Source organism: Orcinus orca, chromosome 6 (assembly GCF_937001465.1).
Source record: "Orcinus orca chromosome 6, mOrcOrc1.1, whole genome shotgun sequence".
NCBI classification, from domain to species: Eukaryota; Metazoa; Chordata; class Mammalia; order Artiodactyla; family Delphinidae; genus Orcinus; species Orcinus orca.
In genome coordinates, this window is record NC_064564.1 from 53,397,110 (window position 1) to 53,418,096 (window position 20,987).

Here is a 20,987-nt window from a genome sequence, read left to right on the forward strand (position 1 = left end):
CTGCAAGTACTTAGAGAACTCTAGGTATACAATAAGTTGCAAACCACAAAGACTAAACCACCATTAGGGTGACATGGCATGTCCTTATTTTAATTTTTTCATATAATAAATGGAAAGTGGTATTGGTACTTACTTATAAGCATTCATTTCATCTAAATGTGAAGCAATGTTATTTAAAAAGGTTTTCAGTATGACAAAGAACACCTTCCCGCAACTATCAGTGTTTTAACACAACGAGGGTTTATTGCTTGCTCGTGGTTAAACGAACGTTCACAAATGTAATTCTGTGAGACTGGCTGGCATGGCGGTGTGGGGCTCTGCTCCATGCAGCCATTCAGGGATGAGGCCTTCCATTCGGTGGCTTGACTATTTCCTAGAGTCTCGAAGTTCTTTACTGGATTCTCTGCATCCAGCAGGTGTATAAAGAGAGTTCTTGCTTACTTGGAGGATTATGTGGGAGATGTCAGGCCTAGAAGTGCCTTATGTCACTTCTAACGACATTCCATTGACCAGAACTCAATCATACTGCACCAACTAATTACAGAGAAAACTGTGAAATAAAGTTTACCTTCGTGCCAGTAGTAAAGAGAAATGATTTTTTGGTGAAGCCACAACATTATCTCTGCTGTAATGAGAAACTTTCCAATTTTATAAAATTGTGGCTAATATAAGTATCATTTTCTTCCTGAGGACAAACTTTGTAAAAGGAAAAAATACTTGAGAACTAAATGGATTTAAAAAAAAGATATGAAACCTGCAAAATTCATTCTAATTAACAATGGCAGAAAGGATCTGCATTCAATTGTTTTTCATTGTGTGGAGAGAAAGAAAAACAGAGCATGTATCTTCTCTTTTGAATGTATTAGGCTTATTGATTTGGTCTTACTAAAACCAGAATTGGTGAAATGCGTCACATGTGAAATGGATGTTCACATGTTCCCCTTGCTACTTGTGCTTTACCCTTTTCTTATATTTTCTTACCAAGTCATTCCTATTCATCCATTTATTCATTCATTCAACAACATTTACTGAGACCAGGCATGCTGATAAAGGTAGGAGAAACACATCACTCCCTCTACTGTCACCCACAACCTTGTTGACTAGATAAAAACCTAAGTACAGTATGAGAAATAAATACAAGGAAGCCCAAGAACTAGAAGAAATTACATTTAAAAATATTGTCAAGACTACAGTGAATTATGTACGCCTCTGACAAACAACTACTAAATACTGACTATACACTGGTGGAATTTAGGGTGGGGTCGTCAAACAAAAATGACAGTTTTTCTTCAAATAAAGGTTACAATAGTTACTGAGATAAGATATATTTCTATGACTGGAAGAGAGACTATTAACAAGTATAGGAACCTATTCAAACTGATTTAGAAATACTGAGCTTCTGGAAATACAACAAACAAAAAGCCAGAGGTCACTGTTGTCTGCAGACAATTACCATTGGGACATCTACACACAGCCAGAAAACGTCTAACTGCCCTACATGCTGGGTGCTCCCAGTTAGCAAAGTCCCTGGGAGAAGAAACCAGAACAGTTAAGCTTTACTCAACGTAGTTTTTAATCTTGAAGTTGAGGAATTGGGGAGATTTAGTCATTTATTTTTGAGCTCACGGAAAGAAGGGGTTGATAGCAACAGCATACCCAGTCAGCAAGCAGGTTCCCCACACAGCTGTGCTGGCCTATTTCAATTAGGATCCTTTCGGACTTCCATCACCTCTGCTATGCCCGTCCTAGGCCGCTCATGGGCCAGTCCTGCCAATCAAGCCAAAATTCAACCACATGGTATGGCTTTTATGATGCAGACGGAAGATGACATGAACTTGTCTCATTCTGGTGAAAACACAGTCTGAAGCCAGCTCTCTAGATGAAGAAAATTAGTAAAAACAGCAAGACTCTCAAACTCGATTCAGACACATTTTCCTGTGATTATCTCAACATGCTTCACCAGTAGGTTATTCATGATGAGTCAAGGAATGCTCTCACTCAAGAAGAGACTATGGTCCTCCTGCTACAAAGAGGTCACTTCTGGGTCACTCTACCCAGGAGACCACAAGAAACAGTAGAATATGCACAAGGAGGGAAGGGTAGATTGAAACTTACAGAATTAGACCTGGAACCTAAAATAGACAAATTAAAAGCAGAGCTGTCACTTGACCAAAAAAACGAGATATATACATGAAGTCAGAAAACCCCGAACATGTGGAGAATTAGAGAATCATGTGAGTCTCTTTACATCCTTTGCTCTCTGAATTTAGTTCACAAATGGTTACGATGCCTGTATATACAACACATTCTACCGGGTTCTGGGGGAAATGCAGAAATTCACAGGACTCTGTGTTTTTTCCTGAATGAGTTTAAGATTATATTTTGATTAAGCCATAATAAAGGGGAGAACCAAAATACCAAACCATGTTTCATGCAAACATAAATCCTGTGCAAAATGGACCAAAAAACTGGGTTAAAAAAGGAGTAGCAAGGACGGGGGTTAACCACACTTCACTGATTAAAATTGCACAATGTTATAAAGATATAAGAATGAACTCTGTGCACTCCTAAGTTTGAATAATAGCCTACCATGTGGTCTGCTAGAGATCTGCTTTCCATTTTATTCATACATATTGGTAAAGGGGGGCCAACATGTATTAACACTCCTATAAATGCACAAATACATTTATTTATTCATTCTTTCTTTCAAAAGTCTTTAATATATCCACAGAGTCTTTCAAGGAAAAACTTTCTTGGTGTAACAGGATTCTTTTGTAGTTCACTAGTGACCACTATTGGACATACTTCCCTCAACTTATATGAAGCCATAGAACTGGTTCACATGACAATAATAACGGGGCCCAGAAAGTCGTCCTGAAATGGACTGAAATGCTAAAAACAGGAGAAAATAAAAATGTAGCTGACCATGTCTAGAGAAAAAAGTCACAAAACCATGAAGTAAATAATAAATAATGTTTAAAGAAATGCCTCACTATGTCCTCCAGATGTACATGAAATATCCTTAAGCTTGACTTAAAGACAATGTAGGCATAAGAGTAAGAAATCGATGTAAGCAGTTATAGAAAGGTGTTTGTGCATGCACATGGACGGACACACACACACACACACTTATTGGAGCAGGCCACAGTCTGCTGTAAATAAGGGATTTAACATTCATTCCACAAGCTAATGGTGCTTCTCGCCATCCAAGATAGATCCACTTGGATAATAGTGGAGGAGAGTGCCAGAGCGACCAAAGGAATGGGCTATTGTGTCTGACTAGTTTCCACGTATAAATTAGTGCAGAGAAGAAAAAGAAATTCAACAGAAAAACACATGTACTTTATTATAATTCTGAGTGCTACCCTTGCAACCGCCACAATAGCAGGCGAAGCAGCTTAAAACCACTTAAAAGAAACAAAAAGCAAATGCAAATTTGATTAAATGCTTTTCTGACAAGAAGTGATTTGACTTCAAGTTTGGATGGACACATATGTCAATGGCCGGTCATGGTTTTTGCCACATTCCTTTTGAGCTAAACAATTGGGACAAAGGAGGGAGAAGGGAAAAGGGGAGCAGGGTGGGGAGATGGGGAAGGTTGGGTTATGTGGCTTACTTTGACCTGAATATCAGAATAAAATCTCTTGCTTAGCACTACTGTCCTACTGTGTCCGGAGTAAAAAAAAGAAGTCTACGATGTTTGAGCTTTGCATGAAAATGTGGGTGGTGACCAAAAATAGATATAAAAGACACAGGCACTTCATTGTCTCAGGAGTAATGCTCCAGTGGGAAAGGGTTTTGGTAAAACTGAGGGTGAACAGCATACAATATTTGTATACACTCAGGAACAAAGTCATGATACAGACGATTCTGCTATCAGTGATATGAAGGCTGTTTTGAAGTAGAAACTGGGCTTTGCCACTAAACAAACAGGCTGTTTTCCAAGTAAGTAAAAAGGAATCTTTAAAAATTGCTTAAATTAATTCTAAGAGTAGACAGACTCTTATAATGTATAAAACAATTATAGGAAAAACAAGCCACCCAGTTCAATTTCCTGATCCAGACAAAAGGTTGAGCTGAAAATGTCACACTTCCGGTTCTAAGTCAACTACTGATCAGGCTAGACGTCACTTTCTCTTGGGCCAATAATTTACTTTTGGCCCAAAAGCTAAATGGGACAGTGAATGAGCAAGTGTGACAAGTGCCCTTAATGCTGTACACATCTTTATTGGCCAAGATGAGGCAAAAAGCCTAAATACCTCCGACAAAGACTACAGACCAACCTGTGTCATTTCTTCCATCACTGCTAAACATTTTACAACCACAGTACAAAGCAAACAAGTTATTTTCTCTCCATTATTTCACCTTTGAGTTCAAATATAAGCTGTTTTCCTTATCTGTAGAATGGGTTTAAAGATGCTTTATTTGCAAGGTTATCGTGAAGATTCACTGTAATGCTTTTCAAACAACTGGCCTCGTGTTTGGCACATTCAGACACACAGTACATGGCAGGTACTACTAAAGCTGTTATTACTCTGCACAGGGATGTATCTTGGCGCTCACCAGGCAGTTCTTTCTTTTCTAGCCTAACTCTCAGAATCCAAATTCATTTAAATACAGGTATAAAGCAAACCTGGGTCTTATTTCCTTTTATCCTCATAATACAATTATTGTAATTTAAATGAAATGTTTTATGTTTCAAATCTGAAATAAGCAAACACTCCTTCTTATCCATATAAGCGTCATTATATATTCAAACACATATATGAATATTCAAGATATCAAAGAGAAATATAATGCAATTTACCCAGTGGGTAGCAAAACAATCTATTCCTGAATGGGAAAGTTTTTCCAAAGTATAATGAGATCATACTTCTTTATGAAGATACCAAAAAAGTACTGTGTACCGGTAATTTGCTTCATGACGTAATTAAATGCGAAAATAACCCCTGCTTTTAAAAAAATACAAAGAGGGAAAGATGAGGCAAACCAATGGCATGTATATAAGAAACACGTCCCATATGGAAAAAATGAGACACCTTTCATAAATTGCTTGCCCCACTCGTCATAAAGCACACCTAAACATTCTGCTTTTTATACTCCTCAGAACAGCTAAAAACGTACAGTCCATTCATACTTAAAGTTCAGTTTGCATTTAAATTTCTATGAGAACTTGAAAATATACTTCTCTATTTACAGCTTTTGCAATGCAGCATTACGACTTCTTGGCTACAATGATGCAAATCAGAAGTGGAATTGTTAACATATTTAATCACTCTCTGATGATGAGCCTTCCTGGACTTTTAAAATCTGTGCTTAAATAGCTTGCTCCCCTTCTTCAAAATTATAGTGCAGATCAAATTTGTCAGAGTCTAATCAGAACAAACATCCCTTCATCTTCGATGAATCAATGCAACCTATACATGCGTTGCATTTTTCCCTTTTTCCCTTCTTGCCTGGTTACCTTCTGAGGAAGGGCTGGCTCTCCATACATGCGACAGGGAGAGCTACAAGCACGTTTGTTTGGACTCAGTGTGTGCAAATTTTGGAATCAAACCTTCAGATGAGGTTTACGAAGCTGCCTGCCCAGAACACTCTGGTTTTAAAAAAATGTGCATTGCTATTAATATTTTGAGTGTAGATTTTTTTTGGACAGTAAAGTTTCATTTTCTGCCCATAAAACCAAGTATGAGTCACAACGGAACATTTACTTCGAGTCAAAAATGCAGTGTGTGCTGACGTTCCAGAGCAGAGCATCTTATCACTGTGACTGTGGAAAGAAGCTGCACAAAAAGTCAGCACTTTCTTCTTCTTCAAAAGCAGATCTGACATCAAAGACCATAATCCTCAATTCATAAATACTAGCATTAACTTGTATCCGCAGATGACTTGCCGTAATTATGAGCTATAATCTGGGTTGGCCACAGAGAGGCTTTCATTCCCTCTTTTACCTGTTTCCCTAGCGCATGTGCGCAGAGGAAGGAGGACCCATAAAAGGTAGTGGGGGAAAGCCCCTCACAGCCCATCCTTCAAAAATATTCCAGGAACACTTCAGTGAGTGAGTTTGATTTCAGGACATCTGTTACCTAAATTCCAAGCATGCCCACCACCATTTATACAGCCCTCAGCTCACAAACTCCATGCAGTATGTCCCAAAGTTCATGTCTCAGTATGTCTCAGTATTCCTAGTTACCTCTAACGAATCCCACAAAGTCTTGCAGACTTTATTTTGCTTGGGAAGTTGGGGTTAAAATTCTGCAAGAAGCTTTTTTTTTTCTTTAAATCATGTAAATTATTTTACCTGGCGTTTGAAGAGAAAGATATACACAGGCACACACACTCACATACACACACGTACACACCACCACAACAGCACCCAGACTAAATGGCCATAGCGATGTATTGAAATGAAAAGGCATTTACCAGGAGCAGGAAAGCCAGAAAGAGGAGCGGTGTGCCAGGAGTTGCCCGACGGCAGCATTCCATGCTTGGATCCTTGCCGGAATCCGAATCGGACACTGAATAAGCTGCTAAGTGCTCCTCTGCCTGCTGTCACATCCAGTACTGGTGCTAACACTCCAGTCCTGCCTATCCGCTTCCATCAGCCCCGCTCACATTTCCTGACTGAGGGGTGGGTGGGTGGGTGGATGGGTGGGGGGTAAGCTGAATGGAATCTCTCTCGGAGCCGGCAGCCAGCCAATCAGGCTCCTGCTAATCAGACATGCTGAATAACAAAGCCAGGGGGACAGAGAAAGTGTAACAGTGCGAGCGAGAAAGGGAGGAAAGGACGAAAAAGAAACAAGAGCGGAGGAGCGCGCAGCAGAACCAGAAGAGAAATGCAAGCGATGCAGAATTGCAAAAGATGAAGCAGAGCCCTGTGCTGTTAACTAACCTGGTTAGTTCTCTGTGAGATACATTTCTATTTGTGCCATTTGCTTGTGCTGGTGCCTGTTGCTTTGTAAAGTACAGTAGCTCCCTGCGACTCTGTATTGTTCCTTTCAGGAGAGAAACTTAATCCCTGTCAATATATAACATATGCCATAAAGGGAAAGAACCAGAGACAAAAACTGACTTAATGTGCCCTTTAAACGTGTTCTGTACAACTGCTCTATGCCTCTTCCATAAAGTTCCTCTTTATTTTCCCCCTTGACTTAGAAAAGGGAGACTGTATAAAATTTTGAAAGTTCCTCACTAAGCCTAAATAGAGGCATAAGTTACTTTGTGTAGTAATGACTTGATCTGAAGGAGAAGAAAAAAAGCAGGTTACTTCTTTGTAAAGTGACAATTTAAAATAGCCCAGGTTTACGAAAGCTCAAGGCACAATTAGAAATTTAGATCCCCTGTTTAAAAAGAAGCCCTTAGCAAAGACTCTTGAGATGTGTGGGGCTGAAATTTGGGGTTAAGGAACAGCCTGGTCTTGACACAGTGCCAACTCTCAACTATCGGCTTTAGCAGGAGGAGGGAAAGAAAGGGTGAATTAAATCCTCAGTTAATCCCTAAACCTTCTAACCAACAGTTTCAGCCTTCTCCTTATCCACGTCCTTTATCAGAGCTGCTATAATATAGCAGAAAAGGCTGCAGGGAGTTTTACCTCCTTTTCCTTCTACTGTTGCAAGAGGTTGGATGAGATGACCGTCCCCATCCAGTCCAGCCCTGGAGGAAGTACTGATGATCAGTGAAATGATGACGGGGCCAGGCCAGCAACAGCAAAGAGAAGGTCAGGAAGCTTCTGAGCCTGGTTAAACCACCAGCAAGCAAGATTGAATTCTAATAGAGGGGGATTTAATTATAGCTTTAGAAAAGCGTCAAGTGTCAAACAAGGATGGCTTTCACCTTATCTGTTAAGGAAATCATTGAATTTTTGAAAGAATGAAATAGCAAACTTGGCCTTACATTTCCATAGGAGTGTCACCAGGAAATTCTTCCTTTGTAGATCTCCTGATAGCCCAGAAATATACAGGGTGAAGGTAGAAGACATTTAGAATTAAGGTTCTTTCCTTTCATTGGTTAAAAAAAAAAATACTGACAAGAGGCATGAAACGCTCAAATATGGAAAACCTGATCAAGCCATTACAGGCATGTGAATACAGGCAGCTCTGCTTCTATACATACCTGCAGTGCTGCTTTTCAAAAAGGTGGAGAAAAGCAGGTTGTTCAACTTCAGGTTACAGACTTCATATGGAATATCAATGAAAGACAGAAGAGCTTTAAAAATCCCATTTTCAACCTATTAGGAAAGTCAGGGCATATAAGGACCCACCTTTTCCCCCACCTAGAATGATGGATAGTACAAATCCACAACAAAGAGGTCCTACTCTTGAAGTATGCTTTTCCCATTCAGAAAGATTAGTTTTACAAATCTCTCAAAAACTAGCTAATGCTCACAAGCTAAAGACTATTCAGGAGGAGATGTAAAAATGCTTGACTGGCATTATCTGAAATCCTCATCCTATTAAAAATGGCTTGATTCAAATAAACTTTCACACATAAGCTGTGTTATATATCTCTCTTTTACACACTGGAACTTTCTGCCACGGGTTTTCTTCTTCTGTCAGTGTCAGTGGCTAAAGAGTTTCAACTCGTTCTAAAACATGGAATATTTTATCTAATACCACTTCCTCCCTCTTCACACATAAACATCATTCATCAGGAGGATCCGAAGGGAAGAACAGGTGGTGGGAGAAGGAAGGGTAGCAAGAATGATTATGATACAGTGCCATTTGTAGCAGAATAGATAACAAGTTACCATGGTCAGAGAATAATCGGTAGCCACTTCTATGCTAGTCTAGATTCCTTCCTGCTTTGGAAATAAGCACTGGCTAGATATTTTGAGTCAGAGGTTTCTGCCTTGGAGGTTTGATGAACATGTCAATATCCAGCAAGATAGTCACCTTAATGAAGTCACTGAATAGCATATTTTTAATTCAAGCCCTCAGCCATACGTTGAATGCTCAGAGGATGCCCGCCACAATGTGTCAAGCTTCTGGCCCCTTTGTGAGTAGCGTTTCCCTTCCAGAGAAATGAGGAAAAGCAACTGTACAGTCAAGCACTACACCCTGCAGTGCAAATTCCCTGCTGACTGTAATTTCAGAAAAAGAACGAAATCAAGTTGCGTTATGGTGATTGGGGTGAGTTTGGGGGATGAGTTAATTCTGATAAATTTCCAAAGTTTATGCACTCTCCTTAAAGTTTACAAAATGATTTTATACCCACAATCTCATTTGACTTTTTTTTTTTTTTTTTTTTTTTGTTGCGGTACGCGGGCCTCTCATTGTTGTGGCCTCTCCCGTTGCGGAGCACAGGCTCCAGACGCGCAGGCTCAGCGGCCATGGCTCACGGGCCCAGCCGCTCCGCGGCATGTGGGATCTTCCCGGACCAGGGCACGAACCCGTGTCCCCTGCATCGGCAGGCGGACTCTCAACCACTGCGCCACCAGGGAAGCCCTCATTCGGCTTTTTTGACTACTTGCGAAGTTGGCTAAGTACTCACCCAATTTTCTATATTTGGAAACTGAGGCTCAGAAAAGTTAAGTGACTCACCTTGGGCCTCACTGGTTAGAAATGGCCTTTGAACAGGGTCTTCTGACTCTAAATCACTTTCATCTCATATACATATATGTAAATATATATGTATATATGTATGTATGTGTAGGTGTGTATGTGTATACGTGTGTGTGTATGCAGATGTGGACAGTGGTGCCCTACTGGTTGGAGGGGGACGTTTACAGTAAAGGCAAAAGAACAGAAGGCAGGCTACCCAGGTTTTATGGTGGGTATATGTTACCTGACAATGGAAAGTATCTTATTTTAGTCTACAACTCCTTTGTCTCCCACCTTTGTCGTTTCTAAAACCGTTTTCAGTGCCAAGGAAAACTAACATAAAAGCCTAGGTAATCGAGATCCTTACGAGCCGCAGCCTGGGAAGGGCCTCTTAGGGCATCCGAGCAGGGCGTTGGCCACGTTCCTTTTTTCCTCTCCAGGTATCTAAATGAGAGCCGTCTGCCAGCGTCTGAGCGCCGGCAGCTGCCGCCGCAGCAGCAGTGGTGGCGGCCCCAGCTGCTGTAATACTGGTGACGGGCCCCCTGCACAATATATTAGGTGAAATGGAAGCAGAAGCAAGAGAGGGAGTATCAGAGCTGTCTGAAGCATCATTCCAAATGGTATGGATTTAACAATACTTAATTTAAAAAACACCAGCTTGGACAGGAGCAAGCTGTTAACATTCAGTGTGCTTTATGGCAGGAAAGAGTGAGCTCAACTCTCGGAATTTCTCTCCCCGGGGAGAGTGCCTTACAGTGTTCACTCCGGAGCCACCTGTCTCTTCCTGAGGCTGGGCCTTCTCGCTTGGCCCTCTAGTTGCAGTGACTGTGGTCAAGACAGGGCAGAGGGTCTTCTGGAAAGAACTCAGGGGTGGGAAGTGATGGCGAGCTGGGTAGGGGCTCATCTCCCCTCTTGAAGGAGGTGGCTACGGCAGCACCCAAGTCTTACTATCCTCACGGGCATGTGTGGAAGTTGTTTGATTCCCCTGGCTAATTCTGAAAATTAAAGAGAGAAGAAACAGAGTGAGGATGAATGAGATCAAGCTACTGGAAGCCAACTGCTAGTCTCAGGGGCAGAGCTGGAATTTGAGCAGGGGTCTGTACGATTCACCTAATAGCCATTTAACACCCAAGCAACTGGAGCATTCGTTACCATTTTCAAATCATCTTTCACACGTGACCTAACGTGATATGAACAGAAACTCTATCAGGTAGAGAGTGATTACTATCCTCAATTTATAGATGGGGAAACTGGCGCCCTTCTTGATAAGTGGGTTCATCATAGTTACTTATTAGCAGGTGGGAAATTGGAGCTCTATCTAAGGTTGTTTGACTTTCCTCTGGACAACTCTCTGAGAAGTTGACGAAAACAGCTACATGTATTGAGAGTCTCCCACATGCCAGGCACTGTTCTAAGTACTTTCTATTTATTATTTCATGTAATCCTCACAAAAACCCTATGAATAGGTACGCATTATCCTCATACGGATGTTATTTCAGGTAGATTAGCTGTCAACATTCATCACCCAGTGCCTTCTTGAAACGCAGAGGCCTGAAACCTAGAAACTACATTCCCCAGACTCCCTTGCAGTTAGCATACCGGATGCAGTTTTTTTTTAAAAGGGCAAAACATCTATACAATTTGAGGAGAAACCAGAGTATATGGATGCAATTTAGATTTGGCCACTCGGAAGCATTCCCATTAAGATTTGGAAGGTGGAAGTGAGGCAGAGACCATGCTTTGCTCTCTGTATTTGTAAAAATGGCTACAGAGCAATGTGGCTTGCCTGCAACCACGCTAATCAGTCATTACTTTTGTGGGTGTCAAGAGGCAGGCCTGGGACATGCAGTTTTTTAGCTGGATCAGAGAAGGGGGTGTGTGGCTATGCAGCCCTTGCATTTCCACCGAGCAGGTGACTTCCTGGCTATGGAAGAGGCAGCAGCTCCCTTGGTAAACTTCAACTGCACTGTAGCACGAGAATCTTCAGAAAGCTCAAACTAGTCTTTTTCACTGACGATTCCAATTTTCTGTAAGTTAACTAATACCTTATAACATTTCCTGCTTAAATTAGCAAGAGTAAATTCTGTTGTCTTTACAGAAACCTAGACCGATTCTTTAACCGAGGAGAAAACTGAGGCATGGAGAATTAAATTACTTGTCAAGATCACATACCCAGAGAGGGGAAGGCCCAAGATCTGAACCCAGGTCATCTGTGTTCATAACCACTAGACAGCACTGCCTCTTTGTAGAGCAAAGGGCCACAGGAGTTCAGAGAAGGGAGAGGTCATTGCTGGTCTGAGGACTCAGTGAGGAATAAGAATCCAAATGGAAAAAATAGAAATTGAAAAAGACCTTGAGATCTAAGGAGACTTTTAGGGATGCAAAGAAAAAGGGAAAGGCTGTGCAAGTGAAGAGAACAGTAAACAGAGAGAAAGCAGGGACACAGGAGACCCATGCTTGACTCACACTGACCCGCTATTTCAGGCTGCTTATAGGGTAAAGATACGTTTTTTAAATTCTTTGTCCCATTGTCTCAGATCCCATACTCAGTGATCTCCCCCTACAAAGTGTCTAGCACTGCATGTTACATATGGAAGGCGCGCGACGAAATTTAAAATTTGATTTGACTCACCTCTCGCTTCCTGAAGCGCTAGGAGCCTCTGCTTACATCTCTTCCTATTGTCTTCAAGGTTAATTCAGGGCTTCTCACACTGTAGGGACTTGGTTAGAATCTGTGACCCTGGCCAGCAGCAGAGAAGAACTCTAGTGGCTGCTTTGTGGAGGGGAAAGAACCCAGAATTTGGAGCCAGACGGTCCCAGCTGTTCTAGTTACTACCAGCAGGGCTCTAAGGACATAAATTGTTGAAAGTCCCTGAACCCACTTTTTTGTTTGTTTGGTTTCTGTTTTAAGCTGTTAAATGATGAGACTACTGTTCAGGACTGCAGGGCTGTTGTGGGCAGTGGAGCGAGGGGTTTGCAGAGTCTGGCTCAGAGCTTGGTACTAAATAAGAAATCGATAAATCTTTACCAAGTTAGGTGGTGGCTATATGAGTATCCATTGTACATGTCTTTCAACTATTCTGTGTGCTTGAAAATTCTAATAAAATTCTGGGATAAAATCATTATCATAATTTAGATTCTAATTCTAGGATACCCTCCTCCCTGGAAAAAACAAATAAACAAACAAGCAAGCAAACGGATTAACAGAGCACTGAACTGCATTGGGAGGATGGAATTATTCATCATCTTCAAACTGGTGGTTCTTGTTCTTCCTTTCTCTACATTGCTGGGGTTACATCATGGATCTCACAGACTTGTTATTGAATTAGAGTCAACAAAACACTTATTAAGCACCTACTGTGTGCAAGGCATGATAAATAGAGAATTCTGGCAACAAACTGTCTTTCATCGCCTTCTTGACATAGAGAGACATCAGTTTAATCTTCAAGGTTTGAATTATGGTTTTAATAGTCACATATTAAACCCAAGTGTAATATATAAATCCAAGGCCCTTGATTCTTAGTTCAGTACTATTTCCATGACATCATCCTCTACAGATAAAATAATTATCCCAGAGCCAGACAAGAGGTGAAGGGGTGTGAACAGATTTATAGGCAATATAGAGACAGCAGGATTAAAATGCAAAAGCCAAATTCCTCAGCCTGGCATTCAAGGACCTCCCTGACCTGCTTCCTGTCCCAGGATAATAGAAAGTCATGCTCCAGACCAATTGAAATACCTGATTTACTCCAATACTCCAAATCCTCCCACTTCTGTATATTTGTTCATCCTGTCCCTTCTGCCTGGAAGATCCTTCCTGCCACCTCTGCTTCTCTAAAAATCCTTTTTATTCTTTAAGGTGTAGACAATGTCAGCTCCTCCACAAAGCCTTGTACATAATGGGCATTAGATAAATATTTGTTAAATTAATACAGGCATTATAACATATGCTATGTCTACAGATACGGTAGCAGGAAAAAAGAAAAACAAGAGGAAGAAAAGCAAGCAGAATTACAAAAGAAAAGAAAATATAGTCTCTAAAATCTAAGGGAAAATGTAGATGACATTTGAAATAAAACTTGAATTTCAAAACAGCAATTAAACTATGGAAAATCATAGAACTCTTCCTCTAAAATAAAATAGATCATTGTGCAGCCTTCAATTTTATTCCCATTATATAGCTTGCTGACACCAGCTAGATGCATAGTTTCTCTGTTAAGTTACAAAGATTATCTCCTATCACAATGATAAATACTGTCAAAGAAATATCTAAAACTATCATATAGTGAAATACAAAAAAAGAGCCTCTAACTGAAAATAATTTATAATACAGTTTATTTTTTCAGTTTCTGAAAAGGACATGAGGTTTGTGGGTAAAACTGGATGTTTTCTCTTTCCTACTTGAAAATGTGGTAGGCCTTTCTTTGGAAGACTTTCATGAGGAATATGGAACTTGGTAAGCATAGCCAAAGGAGAAAAAAAAGGATAACAACGTAGAGAATTGAATACAAGCCAACAACAACAAAAACATGACTAAAATGCAGGCGTCCTGAGGGGAAAATCAGAGGTGTGATTGGCAGAAGCAGGTAAAAGAATTCAGAGATTTATCTTTTTCACATGTGCATTTCCTAGAAGTTAAAATCCAATATTGGTTTCCCAGCACAGAAACTAGTAGTTATGGAAAGTATAGGGTTCCAAGGCTAAAGGGGAAAACCCCCCCTCCTTAGACATGATTGTAGAGTGGAAGCCAATCACAGAAGCCTTTGGGAGCAGCTGGAAGGCACACAAGTCCTAGCCTGGAGGTATGTTTGCATTTAAGGCCAGAGAGCGGAGGAGGGAAATTTGCTACATATCACTTGACAATACTCTGAGGAGTAATGCCAGTGGGGGCACATCTAGGATGTACAAAATAAAGAGGCAGCAAGGTCCAAGGCACACGACTATGCAGGTTTTGTCATGGTCTGCTCTAGAGAGGTACATTCTAATCAAAATGGTCACACAGTCCTAGTTTTGGGTTTTGGTGTTTGGTTACATGTCTTTCCTTTGCCCCCCGCCCCAGCTCTCCTTCTGTGGCCCCCTCACTTTCTATCAGTTGGACTGGGATAGAAACACTCTTGCCGGGGACTTCCCTGGTGGTGCAGCAGTTAAGAATCTGCCTGCCAATGCAGGGGACATGGGTTCGAGCCCTGGTCCGGGAAGATCCCACATGCCGCGGAGCAACTAAGCCCGTGCGCCACAACTACTGAGCCTGCGGTCTAGAGCCCGCAAGCCACAACTACTGAAGCCCGAGTACCTAGAGTCTGTGCTCTGCAACAAGAGAAGCCACCGCAATGGGAAGCCCGCACACCACAACAAAGAGTAGCCCCTGCTCGCCGCAACTAGAGAAAGCCCGTGCACAGCAACGAATGGATAAAGAAGATGTGGCACTTATATACAATGGAATATTACTCAGTCTTAAAAAGAAATGAAATTGAGATATTTGTAGTGAGGTGGATGGACCTAGAGTCTGTCATACAGAGTGAAGTAAGTCAGAAAGAGAAAAACAAATACCGTATGCTAACACATATATATATGGAATCTAAGAAAAACAAATGTCATGAAGAGCCTAGGGGTAGGACAGGAATAAAGACACAGACCTACTAGAGCATGGACTTGAGGATATGGGGAGGGGGAAGGGTAAGCTGTGACAAAGTGAGAGAGTGGCATGGACATATATACACTACCAAACATAAAATAGATAGCTAGTGGGAAGTAGTCGCATAGCACAGGGAGATCAGCTAGGTGGTTTGTGACCACCTGGGGGTGGGAGGGAGGGAGACACAAGAGGGAAGAGATATGGGAACATATGTATATGTATAACTGATTCACTTTGTTATAAAGCAGAAACTAACACACCACTGTAAAGCAATTATACTCCAATAAAGATGTTAAAAAAAAAAAAAAAAGACCCAACACAGGCAAAAATAAATAAATAAATAAAATATAAATTAAAAAAAAAAGAAACGCTCTTGTCAGTAGTATTGTAAATAGAATGGCTTTGAAGCAGAATGTTTACTGTAATCATATACATTTACTTCCACTCTCATCATCTTGGTTTTTAAACTCTAGCCTCTATTTTAAAGGAAAGAATATTTTAAATAAGCTATTTGTGGCAGAAATATTAAATAATATCTGTCATTCTTTTTCTGCTTTGGTAATGAATACACAGTACCACCCAGAAAAGAGACATTTCTGAGCCTCTCTTGCAGCCATGTGTGAGTATGTGACAACATTCTCATTAAGGAGATGGAAATGGAGGTCTTGGGTACAATTCCAAGTAATGTCCTTAAAGCAAAGAGCATTTCCTCCTTCACTCTTTCCTCCTTTTTGTGGCTGGAATGATGATGAGAAGGCTGGAGCAGCCATCTTGGACTGAGATAACCTTAAGTGGATGTGATGCCCCAGAGACAGGGTCCTGACAGCCCGACACTCTGGAATATCACAGTGCTCCTGGATTGCCTACCTCCAGACTTCTATGAGAGAATGTGTTTAATACAACAGGTACGTTTTAACATAACTTATGGAGGGCAGGACTTTGCAAAACTATCAAACAAGGCCAAGCTATACAGTATAGTCCTCTGTCAGCTTAGACCGTCAGAAAGCTACAAGCCTGGCCCATTTCATACTGGTCTCTTTCAGAACTGCCTTAACAGTTCTCTGAATAAACATTATGCCCCTGGATTTGACTAATGGCTAACATAGAAGTGTGTATATGTGAAATACTCTTGAGATCTTGTAAAATTATCTAGGACAGTTTTGCCTATATAGATCAATTATATAAGAATTCCCATGGCAAATTCGCAGCACATATTGGTCAAGTACAAAAAGCATGTCTTTGACAGGCTGGTAGGTTTTATCTTTTTGTTAATGAGAGTAATGTAACTCTCTGAGTTTCCATTTTTGCTTTAGCTACTAGGAAGCTCAGAATAAAAATTTGGCCTTAGGGGCTAAATCTTTCCTCAGCCTATGGTTTTATCTTTTTTCCTTGATTTTCACATTTAAAAAAAATCTCATGTAAGTGGCTTGGGTTTTGTTTTGTTTTGTTTTACACTGCAATTTTATTCTAAACAACTTTTCAATGTGTTTGGGAGCTGGCTATGCACCGCTCTGAAGGAGATGGTGGAATACGAGAATGATTTTGTGATGATGAAAACACTGTTTTTCCTTATCCTTATGGGGACTAAACTCATTTTTGTTACCATGATGATTTATTAAGCTTTCCAAGCCTATTCTACCCTTGCTAAGGTTTACATTTTGCTATCTTTAGTTATTTGGAGGAACTTTATAGTTATTTAAGAAAACTTATTCGAACTGTATTATTCTTTCTTATATGTTACTTCCATTGGTATAATGCCATTCAAATGGAAAAATTAGTTTCCCCCAAATCAAATTTAATATCTTAGTAGAATTCATAGAACAATATACTACAATTTCATTTGTAGAGGTTCTATTAATCAAATTTTAGACTTAGCTGAAATGATTTTCTACTATTACAGACAATGCATATGGGGGAGAGGTTGGCCATGTCCCAAGTCACCTGATTTACTGGACAATGTACTATTTCCATCTGGTTCTAGTTGACTCAGTTGCTCAGAGCCTCAAGTTAGTGAAGCTTGGGGTCATGAGGGCACTCTTGCCATACACTGTACAAATATATTACTGGTCTCAAGAAGGCTAGGAGAAACTTAATGAATCAATTCCAAATCATCACTACAATTAAAAGAAAGAACAACAGCAACAAACTACTCAAGCTAGACTGTAAGCCTTGAAAGCAATGTCTGTGTCATGTTTGTTCATTCCCAACCTTTGGCACAGCTATCTGGCACACAGTAGGAGTCCAATAAACATTTGCTGAATATATGAATTAAAAAAGCACAAGTTTGATTCCTCAAAAAATTAAACGTAGAATTACCATATGATCCAGCAATTCTACTTCTGGATATATACCCAAAACAAATGAAAACAGAGACTCAAACAGATATATATATACCCACGTTCACAGCAGTGTTATTCACAACAGGTAAAATGTAGAAGCCGCCCAAGCGTCTGTTGGCAGATGAATGGATAACCGAAATGTGCTTTTCACCACATTTACATATATACATAGAATTTACATACAATGGGATATTGGATGAACCTTGAAGACATGACTGATTCCACTTACATGAGGTACCTAGAGCGGTCAAATTCACAGAGACAAGTAGAATGGTGGTTGCTGGGAGCTGGCGGTAGGGAGGAAGTGGAAAATTAATGTTTAATGGGTATAGAGTTTCAGTTGGGGAAGGTTAGAAAAATTCTGGAATGGATGGTGGTGATGGTCACACAATAATTTGGATGTACTTAATGCCACAGGGCTGTGTTCTTAAAAAATGGCTAAAATGGTGAATTTTAGGTGATGCATATTTACTACAACAAAAATTTTTAAGGAAGAGAAAAAAGAATATGAAAGAAATATTAATTTACCTGTGTAAAAGCAATCCCAATGAAAGCCCTGATATGAACTCCTAATCCTTATAACTGGGAGTCAGTGTGACCACGGATATGTTGAACCCTGCCTGATGACTAAATTTCCTATAAGTTAAGAAAATAAAGCGAGCACAAGCTTTACCAAAGCTACATCAAAAATGCCACCCTCACTCCAAAGGAAAGCAAATATTAGGGAAGTATTTCTCTGGACTAAGTTTTCACATATGTAGATTAGATTTGGTTCTCTCAGTTTTAAATGTAAACGAGGCTGGACTCCCAGGGCCTGTGCACTCCCAGGGCCTTTGCACTCTTCCTGTTGTCTCTTGAACGTTCTCCCTCTCATTCTTCTACTGATTCAACTCCAAGGGTTCCTCACTTTCATCTTAAAAGTTCCTCAGAGAGGCCTTATTAGATCTGTCAGTCTAAATTGTCTTTTCCTGTTGTTTGTTTTCAATGCTGCTGGCACAGGACCTATCACAGTTCACAGTTATTATTCATTTGTATTTAAATTTATTTGTGTGATTACAATTTTAACGTCTCTCTCTCCCTCATTAGATTGTAAGCTTCATAAGGGCAGGAACCATGCCAGTCTTGTTAACCACCACATCCTAGTATCTAGTACAGGGTTGAGCACATAAGTAAGGGTTCAATAAGTCCTTGTTGAATGAATCAATTTATTTCTAAACAAAAGTCTTCAGAGACTTTGGTACCACTCAATTTCTTAAGCTGAGTAATGGATAATAGGCACTTTTTAAATACTTTATACACATACACATGTATTAATTTATACCTATATTATGTATACTTAAACACACAAAAACTTTTTATATATGTGTGCATTTATAAATTTACTTTTATTTTATTTATCTTTACATTTATTTCCCAACTGCTAATCAATGGGCCAAGGAAGTTGAATGTTATTTCCTTGTGTCTACTCCCTTCCCTGCCTGCTATCTCAAAGACCATTATTGTGGTTCAGCATCTTGTTCTAGTTCTCCCTTCTCTCAGTTCTGAGGTCTGTGTTTGACAGGTTAAGACAAGTAGCTCATTGCTTTGCAAATGAATGCAATTTCATTTCTTCTTTCATTCTGGGATACCAGTTTAATAATGTTACTGGTTGGGTAGATTAATAAAAAGGCAAGGAAAATTCATCTACTTCTACCTTATATATGGACAAAAATGATGTACTGAACATGTCCATTAGTAATGATATAAGAACCAAAACGATACAGTTTGCTCTCCAAATCAAAGAGAAAAAGATGATGCACATTAAATATTTTTATCATAATAATATTTTTCGATATAGGTTAAAATCTGATATTTAACAAAATTTGATTCTGATATTTACTAAAATCTGCACATTTGTGTATTATGTTTCTTAGAACTAACATTTAGTTTGCTTATTCATTATGCCACTCTTTTTTGAAACACAATATTCCCTTTGAGGATGAGGTATAGGAAGACTTGTTTTAAAAGTTATACTTACTAAAAATTCGATTGGAAACAAGTATTTAATTTTCCTTGCAGAATGACAATGTATGATACCTTTAAATGGCCAATATTACCACTCATAGGCCAACATAATGTTTTCAGGAAAAGTTGGCAAAAGCAATCCGTGGTGCCATTTGCTTCAGGATTCTATATTCCTCCTTCTTTTGGAGGGTGATTTCCATTGAAACGTGAGTCTGCTCATCGTAGACAAGGATGTCATCCACCATGTGTGTTATAGCCGAATAGGTCTGCTGTTTAGACTTCAAAGGGTTATCCTGGAGACTTCCGAGGATGATCCGAAGTAGTATTTTCACAGGTCTGTTCAAGGAAGAGCTTACTTTTGCAAAGAATGAAAGCCATGAAAAGAAGCTGGGGGTAGCGATGGTACCTCGGTGTAAAACCTGCATGTATACCTAGTAAAATTTGGAAACTGAATTCATTCTGCTTCAGATTTCATTTTACCCCCTATTAAATCAAAGTACGACACAGGCATCACAAAATCTGCCATAAATAATTCTTCACAACCGTCTGCTTCACTTTGAGTGCCCTGGACTCTCTCCAGCCATAAAACATGGATCTACTTTTACCACTAAGGAGGATAGTTCCCCCTCGGTTAGGCCCGAAGAAGTTGAAACTGAAAAGGAGCTTGTTGTTGAAGCAGTTACTCTGCGTGCCACATCTTATACAACAAACAAACAGGAGTTTCACCGTGGAGCTAGGCAAGTCCTTGAAAATCTTGACAAGATTTACAAGTAAGACACGGTGTTTATTTATTACTTTAAAAACTTTCCATTGTGCTCTCCTTGGTAATGTAATATGATGTACATTTTTGCCAAGAATAGGGTGTGGTTGCTCCGTGGCTTAGCCGATCATGAAATGTCATGCTTAAGACTTGAGTCAGAACATCAAAACAATGCAACTCTGGAAGGAGAGTGCCAACAGTCTTCCCACTTCTGCTAGATTCAACTCTATTCGAGTTGGGAGCATTAGAAGGTTTTCTCGTTACTATGTCTAGTCATGACTCCAAAAATATTCTCAGCAAAGCTGGAATATGGTACTTGCTTGCTTGTGCATTATAAGGATATCTTCTCTCCCTGCAGCCTGATATCCTCCCACATTCCTTCTATTCCTCTCTTCCATCCTTGTTTCTTTGTCAATTATTGCTGGTTAATAGTATCATTCTTGCAGGGGTTAAAATCAAATGGGGAGAATCATACTTAGGGATTGCTCTTCCAAACACCCAGCAATGTGGGCTAATGAGCTCACAACTTTTTAGATAACCCAATGAATCCAACTTCTTAAACATTCATCTCCTTAGTTCTGTTGGAGATTTGGGAATCAATTTTTTTCTTTTTTAATTTGACATAGTTCAATACTTTCCCAAGGAGTCTGATGAACTAAGCCAGATTGGGGGGCGGGGTTCTCTACTCATCACAGGCCCTCCTGGTATGT

The 20,987-nt window shown here is 40.0% G+C and overlaps 1 protein-coding gene across 3 annotated transcripts in view; it reads right to left on the minus strand.

Moving 5' to 3' along the window:
- ADAMTSL1 (ADAMTS like 1) overlaps positions 1 to 20,987 on the minus strand; it is a 1,025,773-nt gene that overhangs the window by 463,340 nt on the left and 541,446 nt on the right. Inside the window, exon 1 of one of the 3 annotated variants that reach the window (XM_004276108.3) lies at positions 6,424 to 6,629. The exons of the other annotated variants lie outside the window; for them this stretch is intronic. Coding sequence (XP_004276156.3) covers positions 6,424 to 6,486 — 63 coding nt within the window. The 5' untranslated portion in view covers positions 6,487 to 6,629. Of the gene's footprint in view, positions 1 to 6,423; positions 6,630 to 20,987 lie in introns of those variants that run through there. 3 annotated transcript variants of the gene reach the window in all.